The sequence below is a fragment of the Python bivittatus genome, unplaced genomic scaffold (genome assembly GCF_059951505.1).
Source record: "Python bivittatus isolate LINGU-HERP-01145 unplaced genomic scaffold, Pbiv_v1 ctg000690_np1212, whole genome shotgun sequence".
Taxonomy (NCBI): domain Eukaryota; kingdom Metazoa; phylum Chordata; class Lepidosauria; order Squamata; family Pythonidae; genus Python; species Python bivittatus.
In genome coordinates, this window is record NW_028277096.1 from 18,019,261 (window position 1) to 18,040,102 (window position 20,842).

Sequence of the window (20,842 nt, forward strand, 5' to 3'; positions counted from 1 at the left end):
AAAATTAACAAAAATCTCAACACCATCGTAAAGGATTTTTTAAAACCTACCAGAGTCATGTGACTGCCAGTGAATCCCAACATTCAAAGCATGATTCCCTTCTGGGCTGGATGGAACAGGCAGGTTTTCACTGCTCACCTGAAACCCAGGAGAGAAGTGGTAACATGGATCCCAGTAGGGAGGGAGTTCCAAAGCACGGGAGCAGCTATTTAAAATGCCCGTTTCCTAGGTCCCATCAGATGGCAAGGAGGAAGTTGACCCTGTTTGATCTGATTGCATGAGCAGGTTAATATAGGAAAAGGCAGTCCCACAGATAACTAGGTCTGGAACCACGGAGGGCTCTAAAACTGACCGCTGGCTCCTTGAACTGCACCTGGAACCAACTGGCAGCCATGCAGCTCCCGAAACAGTGGGGTCACCAGAGTGTAATGGGAAATACCCAACACTGGCGCAGCTGCAATCTTTTGTTCTAGTTATAGCATCCACATACTCTTCAAGGGCAGTCCCATGCAGAGCACATTACAGTAGTCCAAACACAGCATGGGTGACTGTGAGCCGGCTTCCTAAACTAGGAATGACTGCGGCTGGTACACAAGATGTAACTGTGTCAAAGCCCTCCTGGACAGAATGTGCTACCTTCTCTTTGAGCAGGAGCAGAGTGTCCAGGAGAACCCTCAAGTTGGGGAGCACAACCCTGTTCAGAGCCAAAGATGTTGCTATCCCGGAAATTTGGCCCATGGGTCCAAAGCCACCTTTTCTTGGAAGGATTCACTCTGATCGCCATGGCCTCTTTCAGAGGAGATGGAAGCACCCTGTCACCCAGATTAGTGTTTAGAGTGCTCAGATCCAACTCCTTCCACACTGCAGAAGGTCTTAACCAGCCACAAGGGACAGGGACCCAGCAGACTGGTAGAAGAGCCGACTCTACAAAAAGTCCCATTTGCCCGGACATGCAGACTCAAACTGATCCCAGGTTACTTTACAAGATGAAGCCTCAGTCATCTGCTTTAGCACTGACCAGCTAGAGTCCAACTCAGCTCTGATATGGGAGTTTTGCCTGCCAAAAGTCATGAGAATCCTTCACAGCAGCCTTCAGGCGTACTCGGTGATCCCTTGCTTCACCCCACTAAGTCTCCACAAACTGGGCCACTTTTTCCTATTTGGGACTGTTTTTAACAGGCAAAAATAGCTTCCTTAAGCTTCCTTTGGCTTCATAACCCCCCCTCCATTCCACCCAAACTAAGTAGAACATTTTGGCCCTACTTATTCTGGTCAGTTTATATGCCAGCCTCCCCAAGATGCACCTGGTTTGTGTCTTTGCTTGGTGTATGACCCTGATCAGTTAGGGCTTATTCAACAAGCTATTGTTACATGACTTTAATACGTTTAGCCCAATATTGTTTGTTCTGGCTGGCAGCCATTTCAAATCATTTCAGACAGAGGCTTCCTATTAGCTCTGATCCTGCTAATTATGCTACCAAGCAGTAACAGGAATTGAACCCTGGGGCCTTCCTTCAAGCAGTTGTGTATGCAGCTGAGCAACGTTCTACCCTCCCACCCTGATGATACTTATTGAAGAATGCTTACCCTGAAGGGTAGATTTAACATTTTTCCAAGGGGAGAGAATAACCATCCATAAATACCAGGTAGTACTCAGCTGGCAGCTTTGTACACAGCATACTAGATTAAAATTTAAGGTTTGCATCCTGCCTTTCTTCTGGGAACTCAAGGAGGAATTGGAACCTGGATCTCCCATCTTCTAGGACAACCCCCATAATCACTACACCATGCCCACTCTTTTAGACACCTATTATTGTGTTTCTGCGTGAACACTCTTAACCAGGTCAACACCTCTCAGCTGGATTTGCACAAGTACTTGGTTAGGCTTAACCTTGTTTTCTCTTTGGAGGCTTAGCATCTCAGGCAAGCCCTGTCTGGGGTGAACCTACTATGCAAGTTCAGGAAATAGGTGAATTGGGTAAACAGGCTAAGTGTGTGGCATGTCTGCAGTTGATTGCCAGAACTACTCTTAATAAAAAGTCTGCTTGGAGCTCCTTCAAGCAGTATTGTAATAATTCAGAGGCAGAAGGGCTCCAATTTCAGGGCTGGCATCCATTTAATTGATCAGGCAGTCGTTGATGAGACCTCCAACAACACCCAGGGCTTATTTCTGAGAAACAAAGATACTAGCGGAGTTAAGAGTCCAATGGATGGTCTGGCCTGCACTGAAGCAAGCACCTTCTAAAACTAGCTCCCATGCCCCACCGCTGCAGCCAATTCCATGCTAAACACCCTAGAGAAGTTTAGGTCTATCTTCTATGGAAAGATAGCTGGGAAAATTTCCACTCTGCCTCCCACTAGCCATTCACCCATGAATCAGGACTAATTCTATCACCATTGTATTGCTAAATACAACAATTTAGAACTGTTTGCCACCCAGAGTCACTTGGTTGAGATGGGCGACTATAGGAATTAATTAAATAAACTAATGCAAACTTCAACCTCTCACTCCTTAATAGCATCAATGGACAGGTGGGAAAAAGACTCTAATAGAAAACCCTCAAAACTCACGCTTGGAAATTGGCTTCCCTTGGAAATTGGCTTCCCGCAAGCACAGCCACCCTAGTTAAAATTCACAAACTCAATTCTAAAGGACAATGTTATGGTTCACTCACAGCATCATTGCCATGAATTACCCAGAGATTACTGATTTAGACAAGGCGAAAAGAGACACAAAAGGCGAGGATGGAATGAGTTCAAATGCACTTATGCAAGTCGCAATTTTATTTACGCATTTCAGCCAAGAGGCTTACAGTCAAAATCTCCAAAGATACAGCATACTTAGGGGCACATTAGGGCTCAATTTCAGGCTTGAAAACTGGGTGGAGCCAATGCAAACAGGATAGAAACATGTATTTTTGTGATACTCTTCTCCCTTTTGAATTTTGGAGGTTTAAAATAATCTCTTGCATGCCGATTTTGAAAGTCATCCATAAGTTGCAAAAATGTGAGTCCCTCTGATGTTATAGACCAGGGTTTCTCAACCTTGGTAACTTTAAGACGTGTGGACTTCCACTCCCAGAATTCCCCAGCCAGCATGGCTGGCTGGGGAATTCTGGGAGTGCAAGTCCACACGTCTTAAAGTTATCAAGGTTGAGAAACACCGTTATAGACTTATACTGGGTTAAAAGCAGCGGTAGGATGATCAGCTAAAGCGATTATGAAATTTCATGGTTCTTCAGAGAAACTATTCTCAGGGTGCATGTGAAATCGAGAAGGAACAGGTGGCCTGTTTTAAGCGTGCAATAGATAACATTGAGATTTTGTACCTAAGACACAGCTGCAAGTAAAAAGCTAGCACAAATCAGGCACAATGATTCTAACTGAACCTGCTGTTTATTGTTGACACTACTTGCAAGGATTCCCCCAAATGTCAAGGAACATTTGGAACACTCTTGTGGTCATTAAATGGCAGACCCATTCTGCAATTTAATTTTCAGACTTGCAGGCTAAAGATAACAGAGGAACTGATACTTGCTAATTCCAAAATAAACTAGTTAGATATACTGGTCTTGATCGTATGGACTGGCACAAATCTATCTGCTTAGTTTTCCTGGTCTCCTACTGCTGTCATACTCCTTGGCTCAAACATGTATAAAAAGGCTTTTCAATAATTAAAGCTGTGCTTAAAGGAAAATGTTTAAGTGAGCACGTCAAAGAAACAAGGAATGGAGACAGGTGATTCCTTTATGTCTCAATGTAAGTTGTAGACAGGTTAAGAAAAATATCAAGCTTAAACTTTAATACAGTACAGAGGATCCAATAAAAGCTTCCTTCAAATTATTAATTATTATTATAATTATTATTATTTTGAGAAGGCCTTTATGCATGCCTACTGTGCTTATTCTACTCTGATACAGGTCTCCATTTGACTAACCAAACTGAAGAACCACTAAAATTCAGAAACTGCTAAAGTCAAATCCAACTGGGTTGTAAGAAATGGACATTTTCTGTGTCTCAAATAAGCATGGCTGCATCCCTACTCCACAACCCAAATTACATCTCCCTCTGTACCTTCCCATTACTGCACTTCTGCTTTTCAGTTGTTCTAAAATCTGAATATTAAGAAAAAACAGGTGAGGCTTTTCAAAGGACTGCTCAAGCTGGAGCTATAGACTGCAGAAAGCAAAACAGAAGTAAACAGAGAATGTGAATTTGACCCTTTCCTATCTTAAATTGTTTTCTAGAGCTGGGCCCACAGTTTGTATCGCAAAAAATATTTGAAAGGGAAAGAGGGAAATTAGGTTCCTAAAGAGGCAGCAGCATTCCTTGTAGAAAGATTGGGGCACTATACTGACATGTATTAAAATATTTTTATATGAAAGCCATTATGTATTTAGGCCTTGATCTACACAAAACATAAAACAGTCCATTGACTGCAGGGTGAAATAAACCATTTGAACTAGTCTTAGTTTGGTGTCTGGAGCCCCAGCTTCATCCATTTGCTGTAGATCCTTTGTGAATCCATCACACATGGAGTCTTAGTAGTTACGGTGTACCACATTTTCCAATTTCCTTGAGAACAGATGAGGAGAACCTTATAAGGCAACAGGGGATAGCTTTGTGGAGTGGAAAATTCTGTGTTTCTGGGCCAATCTGGAATTTCAAGAACCTGTCACGGGACTCCTACAAAAGTTATTGAAAGGCATGTTTATTTACAAACAGAACCCTACGATCAGTCTTAAAACAATTTACCAAAGGCAAACTGGTGGACTTGCTCCTCTCCTCTTCCCCTGGTCCCTAGCATGTCCTCTACCAACCTAACTCATTTTGGCCCTTTTCCACAGCTAGATTCACTTCCAAGCACTGTACTGCAGCCACCCAACAACTTCTATGAACTATTATGTCTGACGCTCCTCAGCATTCTGGTAAATAAGAATTATGCTAGAAGCTGATGCTTCACTGCATCCCAAGTTTTCTTTTTTTCAATTAGAAGACATCCTTTGTCTGGCTCAGAAGCTACACAGAGCCAGGTCTAGTTCATACTTGGATGGGAGATTAGAAAGAAATATTAGGATTGTAGGCTAGATTTTAAGTCAAAACATGGACACGCCTGCAAGTCCTTAGAAGTCAAGCTCAAAGCAGACTTTACCTTAAATGGATGACAAAGGCTGATGGATTCCAGCAAAGCTGTCCATTGGCACATGCCTCCCTCATTCCACTGAAATTTAATGCTCTCCAGATGTTGACCAGAGCTGCACATCAGGTTAGTAGTTTGAACAGTTGTTAGATGGCACAAGTAGAGACGTGCATAGCTTGCTGGACCCATCATGGTACCTGTGTATTTGGACCTGACGTTGATAGGCACCTGGCACAAAACAAGCTACCAACAACTGATAACGTCAGGTCTCTCTATGCAGATGTTAAGGGTGGCTGCATTTCACGATATTCATTACCGAGTACAAGGGCAAGGCCCACAACCCCATCTTCTGTCCAGCAAAAGCCAACAGTTGCAGTCCTTCAACTACTGCAATGCCTACATTCCCTTCCCTCTGGAGGAGGTGGGTTCTTGAAAACGTGATGGCAGTGATGCTGCAGAAGTGTTACCCTAACGTTTCCCCGGTCATGTTCCCGCCAATAAAAACAGCACTCCTCCTCCTCTCCTCTGTACGGGTGAACCGTTCTGCAGGGGAATGAAAAGGTGGAAGGTTTGTCTTTTGGACAGTCAAGCCTCAGGGAATCCTCTCCTGGCTCCAAGTGCAAATCATCCACTAGCAGAGGTCCACGTCTCCATGCACCAGTCATCAGTTAACAGGAATGATATGCAACCTAAGAGCAGCCAGGGAGCTCAGCTTTCATTTCCTGGTTTTCCTGGTTATTTTCAAAGTGCTCTGAACAGTGACATGGGGGAGGGGGAGGAAAAAACAGCATGTTAAACAGATTAGCAACAGGCATCCAGAAGTCCACTTAGGTCTAGCCTGCCTATCTATTTCACGTTCTAGGAATTGCAACTCATTACTGAATTCTCATTTTGTTTCTTTCAAGATGATTAAAACATCTTTACAGCAAGGTTACCATAATTTGCCTTTTCAGACTTCAGCAGCTCAAGGTTTACTTCCACTCTTACCTCAAAACTCTCATGTGACTCACAGATGGCACGGTCACATCTTTGTCAGATGGACAAATATATTCTGTAAACTCTTGCTGGCGTTATCTGTCTACCTAACGTCTAATCCAGGCACTTTAGCTGGGCTGTTTAGCCAATTTCCTTCTAAATATAGACATCTTGGTAAACGCATTTGTGATGTGGAAGAGAAAACAATTTCCACTAAGCATTTCCGGCACCCAGTTTGGACAATTCAGGACTGACACATTGCAATGAACCACAACCCCAAAGATTGTGGGTTACTGACGCTTCAGATTTTTGACGGGTGAAACAAAAAAGCATTGTGAAACAGATGTCAGGAAATCTCCAGTGAGCAAGGCAAGAGACAGGGACATCTGAGGATTGAAGGCAATCCAGGGGACTACAGATGGAGATACATGACAGAAATAAAGCGACAGGAAGCTCTTTATGCAAGATGTGAAGCAGAATCTGGAAAATACTTGCTACACTCATATACTATAATTATTGCCCCCCTCTTTCTGTTACTTCTCATTTTATGCTGCAAGCAACTTGAAAACAGGGATTGTTCTATTGTACATTCAACCAGGTAAAATGCCGTATGCACAGATGACAGGTCGTTAATTTATATATAGCATCATGAACACCTGAGTGCTTTGCAGATCCTGTTACCCTCACATGACCCTGTAAACGAATTATCATCGCGCAAGTGCGGCAGTTAAGGAAAAAGGAAAACATGAAATTCAGTTTCATTTGTAAAGAGGGGTTTCTGATATGAGCATTTCCCAGTCCAGGGCTCCCTGCTTTATACAAGCTACGCTGCACAGGAAAGACAGCAAGGAAGCAGTCAGCAAAGTTAATGAACATCAGCTATTGTGAAATGGAGAGCAGGAGACTAAAGGGAATACACAGAAATGTTTATTAGCAACCAAGATGTGGGTTGGAAAATTTCCCACTTTGAGCAAGTTTGAGTGTTTCTAAATTGTAGAGTCCTTGGGGCTCTCTGGGCTTGGTTATTTTCTTGCAGACGTTTCATTACCTGACTAGGTAACATCTTCAGTGCTACCACTGAAGATGTTACCTAGTCGGGTAATGAAACGTCTGCAAGAAAACCACCAAGCTCAGAGAGCCCCAAGGACTCTACAGTTCAATCCTCAGCTACGTATATTCTCTCTTAGTTTCTAAATTGTGTGCTTGCTTTTCAGCCACTTTCTAAAAAAACATTCGGGACTTTGTTGCTCTTCCTGTTCCAATGGCTGGATGAGAAGGGGGAAGCAGCTAGAGAAATGAGACAAACATTTCTTGTTCTTCCATGCAGCTGCCATGTGGGAAAGGCTGAAGTTATCATGTAGAGAATTCTCTACTATGAGCAGATGGGAAACACCCAGGCTGTGCGTTCTCTTGACAATGGTCCCTCGCTGGCCACCCCATGGCCTGTTAGAAAGGGATCTGCTTTGCCAGTCCACTTCTGAGGCACGAGGGACCACGCTCAATCTCAGAGAGACAATCGTGTGGCATTAACAGCAGCTTCCTCATAAAGATAACACTAAGTGTTGATATAAGGATGAAGCATTTAATACAATGCAAGAAGCGTCCTGAAAAAGTAGACTATTTACAAAAAGCCAGCAGGAGAAAGCAACAAAGCCCCATCACCTGAGAAGCCAGCACTGGAAATCCTATTGCTTTTAACATTTTCCACAAAACACGCTACATTTCATACCTCTCACTTGGGCAGAGCGTGGATATTGACATGAGCATGCTAATTTAAATCACACTGATTTGCATGGAACAATTTTCCAGGTCCTGAAACAATTGGACAGCAGCATATAAGCAACTTTTCAACTGATTTTGATGTGTGCATTGAAGAAATGCACTTCTAAGCCCAAGCAGGTCAATCCACTAGTTAGCGTGATATTATCTGGAGACTGCTATCAAAAGAAACAGTTCTGGACACTTTTTTGAAAGGCAAAGCTTTTGGTTTTCCAATTCACCGATTCCAATTTACTGTCTATCAAAGATGGACTGTTATTGTGCTGGTTATCTCAGGGGCAACGGCCCCAGATGAGCATGTCTTTTTCCTGATGTTTTAATCTTAATGCCCATGACAACATTTTAATGGATTTTTAAAAAAATTAGTTGTTGGAGATATATTCAAATTCCATGTACATATAGGTTTATAAGGCTTCTCTCCTCAAGATCAAATTTGAAATTAGAAAAAATCTTTGCCAACCAGCTCCTTCCTTCATTTTAGCACTGCACTGTTACAATAAAATTGAGCCCCAAACTGGGAAAGCTATAGTTTTCCTAAAATCAGGTTACTGGACTTTCTAGTCCACCTTAATCTCAAAGAATTTCCTTATTTTATAGCTTGTCATTTAAGGCCTGAAACATCATTTTCCCCCTGCAAAGCACATTAGGCCATTTAACACACTTTGGTAGAGGTCCATATCCCAATAATGCATAAGCAGCCCAATAACCCTCATTCACTTATTTCTCTCTGCTGTCACATTAAAAACTACAGCTCAAGGGTTCTCAATGCTGCCTCCAAGGATTCTGAAAGGCCAGGATTTGTGCACCTCTGAACTATGCAATATATGGAATACATAAATGAGTAAAACGAGAAAATATACCTCCCCAATAGTGAAAGGGCTCCATATCGTAGGCCATCTGTTAGTCTAGAGATTAGCTAGCCTCAGAATGTCAACTCATGTTTTTTCCATTGCACAGGTGCATATACAAAAAACCCCAAAACAAATTCAGTTTGTACTCAGTAACTTGACCACAGGCCAATTATACAAGGCTATCATTTTCATTATTGTGAGCATCAGCCTAGGTGCTTGCCCAGAGAGCTCATACAGGCTGAAAACCTTCAGCCCTAAGCTATAGAACCAGGTGTTTGCAAAAACAAATCACAATCTAATTACAGGTCTGACTTATCAATCTTCCCCTGCTACATACAAGGGCTTTTCTCTTGGTTGTGCTTCTTTAACCATTACTAAACAAGCGAGAGCTGTTTTCACTAGAAACTTACCATGCAATTATGCAGCCTTTTTATGCAGCAGTTATCCAAAGGCCTATTTTCGAATTTTGTGAGGAAGCTTAGACTGTAAGGCAAGTGATTTATATGAGGAATTTGAAGCTGCTATCAAAATTTAAAATAATATAGCTCATCCTCAAGGGTTACATGACCCCTTCAGCAGGAAATAGAAGTAGGAACAAGCACAGGTAGACCTCATTTAGCAACTGCCTCATTTAGCGACCATTCAGTTATGACAGTGATGAAAAAGTAACTTTGCAACCAATCCTTGCATTTATGACCTTCACAGGTCTGTAAAGCAAAGGAAAGCTGAAGTAAGATCATAAGCACAGGTGTGGTTTCACTCAGCAACCACTTCGCTTAATGACCAAATTGCTGGTTCCAATTGTGGTTGCTAAACGAGCACTACCTGTATAGCATCATAAACATATGAAATCCACTTCTTGCCAACTCTAACAGCTCTGGGAGGAATGAATAAACTTAGCGGTCCACAACAGTAACCGGTAGGATTCCTGATTGAGTAAGGATCCATACCTAGTCTTCAAACTCCATACATCATTAAATAGAAAAATTAATAGGGAAAGTAATATATCAAGGACCACTAGAGAATTTAGCATCATTCTAAAGCCCTTTGGATCTGCCTAAGGGGACTCAATCAATACTTTTAGCACTTCAAATATCTTATTGCTTCCATTCCCTATCTTGAGGTTTTTTTAAACGTCTTAATCCAATCTCTTTTAGAGAAACTAAAATTCAAATCAGTTTAACAGCAACCAGCTTTGACCAGCATCTGATGATCCTGATGTAACTAGAATGCGTATCTGAAATGCAAGGTATATGCAGTTACAATCAATTGCCTGTTATTCCCATTCCTTTTAAAAAAAACAAACAAACAAACCCTAGAGCTAAATATTTATCAGCTAACCAATACTTTTTAGAGTTGGTGGGCTTTAACACCTTTTCTGTAAGGATTGCTATTTTATCTTCTTTATGAGAAGCATCTAGAAAGTAAGATAGCCTCAGTAACTAATACAGGGCATATCAAAACAGCATTTAATCCTAAACTGATTCATTCAAGTTCAAAAGCAATTCTATCATACCTTTAAGAAGCATGTCCAAGATCAATCCCCTTGTTCCCATAGGGGCACAATGAATCCTAGACTATTTGCACCATGGCTTTTTCTGGGGTTGGAAGCTAAGTACAGCCAGCTTGCTAAGGTCTTTGACGGGAGATAATAATTTATTATATTTATATGCCACCTAACTCCCAGTGACTCTGGGCAGCCTGGGAAAACTAGGGCTATAGAGTAGATTGGAAAAGCAGCAATGGCAAACCATTTCCATGCTACTGTCATAGATGTGTTTATGAACACATTGATGGAGTTTACTAAGGTGGCACCAAGATGGAAACCAGGGTTAGCCCCGAGAGACCACAATTCAGAGGATGGGCCCTGAATAAGTATTGTGATTAATCCCTTGGGAGACTCCTTCCATTGACTTTTAATCAAAAACTGCAATTGCTAGATTTTTTAAAAAAACCTGCAAGAATGTTAGGTTACAGAAGTTACAAACCTTATCTACAGGCAGTTCAACCCCAAGGATTATTCACGTGAAGCTAGAGCACCTATTTGTCAATCAGTCCTACTTGATACGGAACTCTGTAGCTCTTACCTCGTCATCCAAATTCTGCACTCACCAACAGCTGCATGAACCCTTGGCTATCTATTATGCTAGAGTAGCCAAGTATTTCGCTCCGTGTGCCTGACCATGTAAGCTCCAGGATGTTTACCTTCATTCTCATACCTTCCCATCAGGGTTTATTTGTGCCCAGGCTACTACCAGTGCTCCAATGCATATGAATGGACCACAGAGCACAAAACGAAGCCCAGTCAGTTACCAGGCCAAGAATCAGAGGAACTTAACAGGTGAATTCATCATAGCACAAGACAATATAAATGGGCATTATTTAATACAACAAAACCACCATGCACTTTTTTATAAAATTTTATTTGTCAAAAGAAAAAAGGCAATAGCCAATTGAAAGCCTACTTAACCAATTTCTTTGTGTTGTTAAATTTAGATAAATGACTTATTGGCTTAACGTTTTTAAACAACCCCCCTTTTCCCCTTTAACATTTACCATCTACTTGTGCTGAATCCTTCCAAGAAGAATGCTCCAGCGTACCTCTCCAGGTCCTTGCTTTGCTCCTTTTACAAAAAAAAAATTGAAAACTCCATCGTGCATCTTATGGGCTCCAATCGTCAAAAATAGGAAAAATCTTTGGAATAGCCAATTGAGTTGAATAAAACTCCACACGAGTGCGGTTTGGTTGGGGCAGGAATCCACTCCTATGTTCCTGGTAATTTGATCCCGCTCCATGAATCCTTGAAATTGATCCTCCCTATCCTATCCACATTATGATTTGAATCCAATGATCCAGCTCCAAGGATTGGGATCCAGTGAGCCCTCTCCAATCCAAACCTTTATAACCAGCAAAACCAAAAAAGAGGAGGCAAAAAGTTAGATACCGTAATGAAAAATAGGATTCTGGGGAATGATCAGTTATGTCTGCCGCTGAATAATAAAAATAGGCATTGATAACTATCAGTTCCCCAAGACAAACTTTTGTATTGTGAAGCTCAATTTTTAGCAGTGTTAATCATTTGGAAGAAACGTTCTAGTATTTACAAAGGATAACTGATAATTTCAACATCTCAATTCCTATATGTGCATTACAGGTTTTGTGGTTAAAAAAAAAAAAGATGTTATGAAGTTGCCAAATCTTGCTGCTAGAACTATCCATGCCTAAACTAAAAGCTCATTATACTCAGTCTAGAAGTAACAAGATTAACTGAAGTATCAGTCAATTCTGAGTTATTTTGTAGGGGAAGAGGGCAGACTTAAAGAAATCCCCAATGTGTCCCTCCCACTGCTTCCATTCCGTTACGTTTAAGATGAAACAGCAACGCTCTATCAGTCACACAGAGGACATGCAGATTTTAGCAGTATTGAGATTATACTTCCATGTCTGAAAAACCTGCATGTTACAAGGGTAAAAACAGGCAACGCCTGTAATCAACTGATACAGTACATTCCCACCCCCTCCCTTGATTTGAAACCACGTGGGCCCAGCTAAGCCACAATTGTCATCAGTGTAGTCAGAAAACTTCAGCTGACTAGAAAATGAGTGGAACAATAGAGAACAGGCGTGCCTATTTAGCTATTCTTTCTGTATAAGGTCAATACTGCCAATTTAATCTGTGACAATAGCACTTGGAGTCATACCATTGCCTCCATTTTTGATCTGATCCTCCTCAATCCTCCTTTTGACAATCCTAAAATGATTGACATGTGCTCCACAATCCTTTAATCCAAAGCATTCTTAATCCATCTCTTCAGATATGTCTACAGAAAGACACATGAAAAGGCAAGATAAAAATGTAAGCTCCCCCAAAGAGACAATTTAAACCCCACCATCCCAAGCTTGTATAAACCATAGCTGAACAAAGACATTTTATACAGCAATATCACAGTTGGAAGAGAGGGTGGGCAGCAAACTAGCTAGAAAGAACCCTGACTAGGACATGTTAAAATACAATTTATGAAAGACGCAAGGGAATGTTGATGTTAAAGAACAAATACTCACTAGGGATATTATACAAAAATGCAATTCAACATTTTAGCCAATTTTCAGTAAAACAGTTTCAATTCTGTTTTTTTTTTCTAAAAGAAAGGACTATATGGGGCAAAAGAAAACTGCATACAACATGGAGAAATTCTACAAAAGGAGCACTATTAAAGATCATTTATGTACGAGAACGTGATCTGCTGTGACGGGGAGAGTAGCGTGGAGATCCTCTGCTTCGTCTCGGGGAATAACTGCGACTTCTGCTGTTGCTTCGGCTACGGCTTCTGCTACGACTACGGCTGCGAGAACGAGATCTTCCGTAACTCGGACTTCTTGGGCCATCAACTTTAACACGGATGTAGGCAGTTTCTCCCTATCAAATAGACACAACTTTCGATTGAAAGGTCTAAGCTTTTAAGCAGTCTTTGCAGGTATACTGAAGATTTTTTTTACAAGAAAAATTGCATTACTTCTCCATATATTACTTTTTAAGCATGATGCCCAACTAGCCCTTTCTACATTTTTAATACTATAAACAGAAAAGTTGCACTTCCTTACCTTCAGTTTTACTGCATCCAAATGCAACCCTCTGTATCCAATTCTTGCCAAAATATTAAGTGGAAAACCTACCTCATGAGATCTAAACTTAGTGTTATCCAGTTTTCGCACTGCGTAGGTCATATCTTCTTTCCGAACAAACTCCACGACACCAGTTCCATCTCGGAAAACATCAGCATAACATACATCACCTGCTTCACGCATGTGATCCTTTAAATCCTGCCAGCTTCCACTGGGAGGCAGTCCTGAACAAGAGACAGGTTATCAGTTATTGCTAGTGAAATGGAAGCCTTCCCCAACTTAGTCATGTGCAGACTTGAAATTATTTACTCCATGTATTAATCATAGTTTTAGAAGATGCCTATGTTCTTTCAAATTATGTATGAATTGTTTAGAAAATAACAGCCAGACAATGGAACCTATGTTACATGCTTTTATGACGCTGGAAGGATATTCACTTATTAATTATAAAATAGTCTGACCTCTTTCTATATTTGAACAAGCATTCAATTATTCATATGTCATTCGTTCAACTGAAGAACTATTAAGAAATTGACATATTTTAGCTTATATGTTTAATATCTCCCTACTGTTAAGTAACTTGACTCAAAAATAACGTATGTAACATACTCTCTTGGATTAAAATTGACTAAAAGTTACATATTTTGAGTCTTTTCCTGCTTCTTTTTTTGCATTTAGTTAAAAAAACTAATTGGATTATGGTAATACATGCTACTTAAGCACTGCTTTGAAGAGTCTACAGAAACTGTGACTGGTCAGAATGCAGATGTCTGTTTGCTTATAGGATTACGTTATACTTATCCTGTACAAATGTACTGGTTACCACTTTGTTTCTCAATTCAGTTTAAAGTATGGGTGCATATCCTTAAAACCTAAAGGAGTTTGGCACAAAATATTTCACACACCTCCTCCAATACCAACTTTTCTATCTCCAAAATCTGGTGGTCAAACCATTTTTTAATTTTCCAACTAAAGTGCAGCCAAAAGCTGGAAGGAACAAGGCAAAGGCCTTTCTCACTGGTTGCCTTTAAGTTGTAGAATTCTTTGGTCCAGAAAATTAGCATAGCCCTCTAACTGTACGCTTTTTGTGAGATGGGCAGCCATATAAATGTGACTAATAAATAAATCTACCTTGTCTAGATAGGCAGTTGATTCAGTATAATTAAAAATTATACAATGTTCTTGAATTATCTGCAGTATCTGCACATTATGCTTTCTTCTTTCATAAATTAATTTTATTATTACTTTTCATTATTAGCAGTCTTAAAGGGTATGCATGCAACAGAAACAGGAATATAAGCTTTAAATGTTATCAACTCAACACGATGCTGTATGCTTCAGAACAAATAACCATACTGGCAAAGCATATTTATGTTATTTAAAGTATGCTGGCTTGTATCTATTAAACCAGGAGATCTAATATTTCGGGGGGAAATGAGGAACAATGCAATTTAATAATTTTTAGATTAGAAAACTAAGATTTTCAAGATGCCAAATCATGTACTAATTAGATAACCAGAAAACAGTTAAAAGGTAGCTTAAGTATACTCCATCAACAATTTTATTCAATTATTAACTAGTCAAATCATTTTTAAAGCTGAAACTGAACAAATTTGTTTAATCCCAAGGGGCAGAAACTTACCTGATACTATCACTCTATATTCAGAGCGTCTTGATGGGGGTCCATATCTGCCCCTTGGGGCCCCACCACCTCCACCGCCGCCTCCTCCTCTGCCAGTGCCCCGACCACTTCGAGGAAACTCCACCCGTAGACGGTACCCATCATAATCATATCCATCCCGTCCATACACTGCATCTTCTGCATCCCTGCAAGAATAGAAACAGAAAACCACATTCAGCTTAGATCCAAGGTTCATGAAAGACAGCTGCATCACAGGCCCTGCAGGAATGTATTACAAACAGGAAGTTAGCCTTTGTCTTCAGTCTATAAGACTTTGTCCCAACAGCATTACAAGTACATGCATTCTTTCTGTAAATAAGTTAAGCAACAAAGCTTTTTCCACTCCTGACTCTACCAGATAATGCATTGCTTTTCAGTGTATGTGTAAAAAGCAATGGTGTTTGTTTAAACAGGGAAGCAAAAAAGAATAACAGACAGAACAACCTTATGGGTAATTAGAATTTTTAGATTCCAAGAGGGGAAAAAAATTGGAACACATATATCTTGGGAAGCAGAGGCTGGAATTACAATATTACCTGCATGGTAAAACTGTGAATATAGAAGCCTACTATTCTCCATTTTCTCTCTTACTATTTTTCATTTCTCTCTTCTGAATGTTCATTAATTGAAAGAAAAAAAAGGCCTTTTAATTTGTAAAAAAAAAAAAGCCTATATATTTATCAAAATTTCAGTATAAAATCTGGCTTTAATAGCAACCACAAATCTACATACACTTACATGGGGAAATTCACTGCCAAATAATAAATTTGTATAAAGCATAAACACTGACACTTAACATTAAGAACACAGCAACAGCAGTGAAATTTAATAGATGCTTTTTAAAAAATTACAAAAGGTAGAATAGTAGCAAAGGAGAACAAATCTGTCAACTTCTGTGGAAATTTCTGTAACCACAGCTTTTCTTAGGCAAATTCCCCTTTTTCTATTCAACTATAGAAACGGAGCTCTGCCCTCCTCAGAACAAACAGTAAGGCAGTACCCCTTAAAAAATAGGCCCAACATTCAACATATTTATTTTATACCTATTCCAAACCTAGCAGTGTAGCTTTCACTCTCAACTACAAAATGAAGTACTTTAAAGTGGCCTAAAATGAATGAAATTAACATTCCCAAAACGTGGTGGATTCCACCTCACCCTGCATAGGCCAGAGGTCAACATTTCTGGATTTGGTCCCTCTCTCTCAATTTTTTGCAAGAACGATCCTGCAAAGTATGACCCGTTATGCCACAATGGCTGCAGAGGAGAAACAATCTGCACAAGAGCCCTCCAAGGCAGAGCTCCCGAATGGCACCCACTACCTGCAGGGCTTCATGGCCGCAAGAAAGATGTTTGACATATTTTTTCCCCATTAAGGCTGCAACCAACCTCCCACCTCCCCATATCCTATCCTGACCATACCACCCACCAGTCCAGCCCTCCTCGGGACAACGGCCAGGCACGACTGGGGTCCAAAGGCACCCAGAAAACGGCAGCAGGCTGCACGTGCGCGGGGAAGGAGACTTCAACGCTTCGGACTGCAACCCTTTCGGCCAAAAGCAAGGCCTCCGGAGAGCAACCAGCTGCTCCAGCCGCTGACACCACCCCGGGAGTCTAGCAGCCTCTTCCCAGCCCGTCATTATGGACGTACAGGGTTCATCATAGGCCCGGAACCGTTGAAAGCCTGATTCCCTATGACGATGAACTGCAGCGCGTTATCATTACTCCAAGTGTCGTTTTATTCCATGTTATTACAACACGGCGCACAACCAACAGAACGGCTCTACCGCGACCGTCTGGCTCGTCCTGCCCTTTCCGTCACCTCGACCGTCCGACACGTGCAAGGCGAGGATGATGGGAGCTGGAGTAGCAGACGCAGGGTTTGGGCCGGCCGGCCGGCCGGGCCTAGAGAAGCTGCCGCTCCATCAGGGCGCCGTTCTCCGCCACCCCGGGCGTTTTCCACGCGCCCGCCCGCCCCGCCACTGACCTGGGGTCCTCAAACTCGACGAAGGCGAACGGCGGCCCCCCGCGGCGGTTCTTCAGATCGATGTCCCGAATGGCTCCGTACTTGTAAAACACGTCCTCGATGTCCTTGGTGCGGATGTCCGGCGGCAGGTTGCCCACGTAGATGCGGCAGTCGTTGTTCCCGGCCGGGCCGCGGATCACGCCGCCACCAGACATGGCGAGGTCAGCAATGGCTGCGGTTGGTTGGTCGGTGTGTGTGAGAAGAGGCGGAGGAGGCGAGCGGGAAGAAGCCCGAGGAGCAGCGGGGGAGGAAAAGAGGAATTAAGAAGAAAATAAATCTGCAACGATTTAATCCAACCAAGGAAAGAGAGGGAGAGAAAGGAAGAAAGCGGGCGAGGCCAACGGGCAGCGACAGGAGCAGCGCCGACTCCTCCCGCTTTGACTCTCTCAGCTGCCACAAAATGGCGGACCTCTCACGCGCTCTACTTGCCCTGCGCAAGGATCCTTCCGCGCCGTGACGTCACACTCCCGAGTGGGGAAGCGGAGGCGAGCGCTGCCTTCCCGCCCTTCGCCAGCGCATGCGCGGTTCACCTGCTTTTTTTTCCCAAAAAAAGGGCCTTTTCCAAAGTTGTTATTATCAAACAGCTTATGGGGCGCCGTTCGACGTTTGTCAACGTTAGATGAGGCGATTTTAATTTACTTTTTTCACCTTTATCTTAAAGAAAACAGCAGAGCTTCAAATAGGCCTCACGGCTGAGGAAGACTTCCGTTAGTTTCTAACGCCGCGAACCGTTAAAAGTCCGCGCGAAGAAGATCCGGCTAATAAGGAGGAGTTGCACAAAGGAGGGAGGGTTATCCCACAATGCATCACGCGAAGGGCTTGCCTTGGCGCCAAAGAGATGAATGCTCCCACAATGCATAGCGAGGAAAGAGGGCAGCCAATGGGCTTGAGGTCAGGCGGCGACTGAAAACAAAAATTAAGAATGAGGCTCGGTGCACGCACTACCGGGATTTTTTAAAATAAATGCCCTCAATGTTGGGAGGACTTGTGCAATTCGATAACGTGTGCACGGGGGAAACACGTGTTTATATTCACCGTGGTCACCGAGAGCGCCCCGTTGCGGAAGGAGAGCCTGCAATTCCCGGATGTTGTAGGAATGCCCCAAATCCCTAGAACAGCGTTTCTCAACCTTGGCAACTTGAAGACGGGTGGAGTTGCTGGCTGGGGAATTCTGGGAGTTGAAGTCCACCCGTCTTCAAGCTGCCAAGGCTGAGAGAGACTGGCCTAGAATGTTGCTTGGCTGGCATTTATTGTGCATGCTTCAGTGTGGGCTGTCTGGATTTGCCATCTTGTTGATTTATTCCACTGCGTTTTTCTTTAATGTATTTTAATTTGCTTTCTTTAGGTTGGGGGCTGTCCCGAGTTGGGCGGTGCTGAAATTGAATCGAATAAATAAACTCAAGCCTTGTCATCTCATGATCCAGCACCGACTTCCCTCCAGTTGTTTGGACATAACCCCTGGGCGGCTGGTGGTTGGCTGTGCTAGCTGAGGATAATAAGCATCCAGATTGGTTTTGTCAGATGGATTATGTGCCATCAGGTCATTGTCAACTCCTAGCAATCACAGACAGATTTTCTCCAGGATGATCTGCCCCTTACTTGGTCCTTCAGGTCTTCCAAAAGTGCCCCACTGCAACTGAGTCCCTCCACTTTGATGCTGGTCATCCTCTTCTTCTCTTTTCTTCCACCTTTCCCAGCATGAGAGCCTTTTCCAGAGAGCTGAGTCTTCACATTGATTGATTGATTGATTATATGCCATCAAGTCAGTGTTGATTCTTAACAACTACGCAGATAGATTTTCTCCAGGAGGATCTGTCCCCATCCACCTTGCTGCTGGTCATCCTCTTCTCTTTCCTTCCACCTTTCCCAGCATCAGAGCCTTTTCCAGAGAGCTGAGTCTTTGCATAATGTATCCGAAGTAGAATAATTTGAGCCTGGCCGTTTGTGCCTCCAGAGAGAACTCTGGCTTGATTTGTTGGATGATCCATCAGTTTGTTTTCTTGGCTGTCCACAGTCTTCTCAGGAGTCTTCTCCAACACCCAAAGTTCAAAGGCATCAAGGCTCTTCCTATTCTGCCTCTTCAAAATCCAACTTTTGCTTCCATAGAGCATTACAGGGAATACCGTGGCTTCTATCAGACTTGGGAAGCTGGAATGAGAAACAGTGCTGGAGCAACTGTTTGCAGTGAGGGTGCCGGATCAATTTGTGCTGCAAATCTGCATCCTGCTTTTCAAAAGCAGTGCACCACTTCCAAGACAAAATAATTATTTGCATCCTTGCCACTTTAAGCTTTTAAAATTTATAGTATTTGTCATTCTGTATCAGAAGCTTGCTTTTATTTATTTATTTCTATTTATATAGCCGTCCATCTTAAATGCTTGACTCCGGGTGGCTTACAACAATTAAAAGCAATGCAGAAAATAAAATGCAATATAAAAGCATATAAAAAGCATATAAAACCATGTAAAAAAGACCATGTCACATAATCTGCAAAAAGCAAAGCACAAAAACATACTCGAAAGCAAAGTGAATGTGAACATGAAAACAATTCTGCTGGATCACACAAAGCCCATCTAGCCAGCTTTCTATCTCACATGGTGGCCCACTGGATGCATCTAGGAAGCCCGCAAATAGGAGGCCAAAGTAGACCTCCTGTCTCACTGTTGCTCCTGTGGATTTAATACATAGGATGGAGTGCCCTATGCCTGGAAGCAGCACCCATTCATTCAGGCTAGTAGCCACAGAGAAACACATCCTCTAAGAATTTGTCTTGCCCCCTTTTGAACTAGTGGCCAACTTCATATCTTGGGGATGATTATACACTGCATGATGAAAGATTTCTTCTATTAGCCAGCTTCAGTTCTAATAGTATTATGGAAGATGAAGGAAAAACTCCTGCTTATCCTTTCTTTACCATGCATGATGTTATAAACTTCAATCATATATCCTCATAAGTGTATTTTCTAAGATAAATAGCCCCAGGTTTTGCATCCTGTCCTCATATGGAAGTTCCCAAGCATCTTGGTTGCCCTCTTTTGTACCTTCTCCAGCTTCACAGCATTCTTCTGGAGTTGTGGTGACCAGAACTATGCACAGTAATTTAGATGCAGCCACACCATGGAATTGTATAGGGGCATTATAATATCAGCCTATTTATTGCCTATCTCTTTTCAAATGACCCCTGGCATGGAATTTGCTTTCTTTACAGCTGCTGCACATTGCATAGATAATTTTATTGAACTATCTACAATGACCCAAGATCTCTTAGTTAGCAACTGACAGTTCAATCCCCATCATTTTATACATGAAGCATAAAACATTTATCATCAATGTTATCTCCACACTGAATTGTGTTTGTCATTTAATGGCCCAGTCACCAAGTTTAGAGAGATCCTTTTACAAGTTTTCACAGTCCAGTTCTGTCTCCACTACCTGAAATATTTTTGTGTCATCTGCAAATTTTGCCAAATTTTACCTCAGTGGATATGCCTGACTCTAAATCATTTTTGAATAGGCGGAGTGGAGGTCCCTTACTATCATCCTCCATTGTGAAAACTGGCCCCTTCTTCCTACTTTCAGTTTTCTGTTGTTCACCAGTCCACCAGAGAACCTCTCCTGCAATCCCATAACTGATAATCTTACTCAAGAGTGTTTTATTCAAAACTTTATCAAAAGCTTTTTTGGAAGTTCAAATATCAGGGTCAGCAGGGTCACCTTCATCCACATGCTTGTTGACACTTTCCAATAATTTATTTATTTAAAAAAAAT

The 20,842-nt window shown here is 42.0% G+C and overlaps 1 protein-coding gene across 1 annotated transcript; it reads right to left on the reverse strand.

Annotated features, from left to right (window-relative positions):
• Positions 1-2,766: 2,766 nt before the first annotated feature.
• SRSF1 (serine and arginine rich splicing factor 1) lies at positions 2,767-17,494 on the reverse strand. The gene is made up of 8 exons (XM_088152204.1): positions 17,036-17,494; positions 15,012-15,196; positions 13,421-13,593; positions 12,977-13,163; positions 12,448-12,567; positions 11,302-11,643; positions 9,156-9,228; positions 2,767-5,891 (listed from the first exon to the last, which is right to left on the reverse strand). The coding sequence occupies exons 1-5, from the start codon at positions 17,227-17,229 to the stop codon at positions 12,545-12,547; spliced, it is 762 nt and encodes a 253-aa protein (XP_088008330.1). The 5' UTR covers positions 17,230-17,494; the 3' UTR covers positions 2,767-5,891; positions 9,156-9,228; positions 11,302-11,643; positions 12,448-12,544.
• Positions 17,495-20,842: the final 3,348 nt, after the last annotated feature.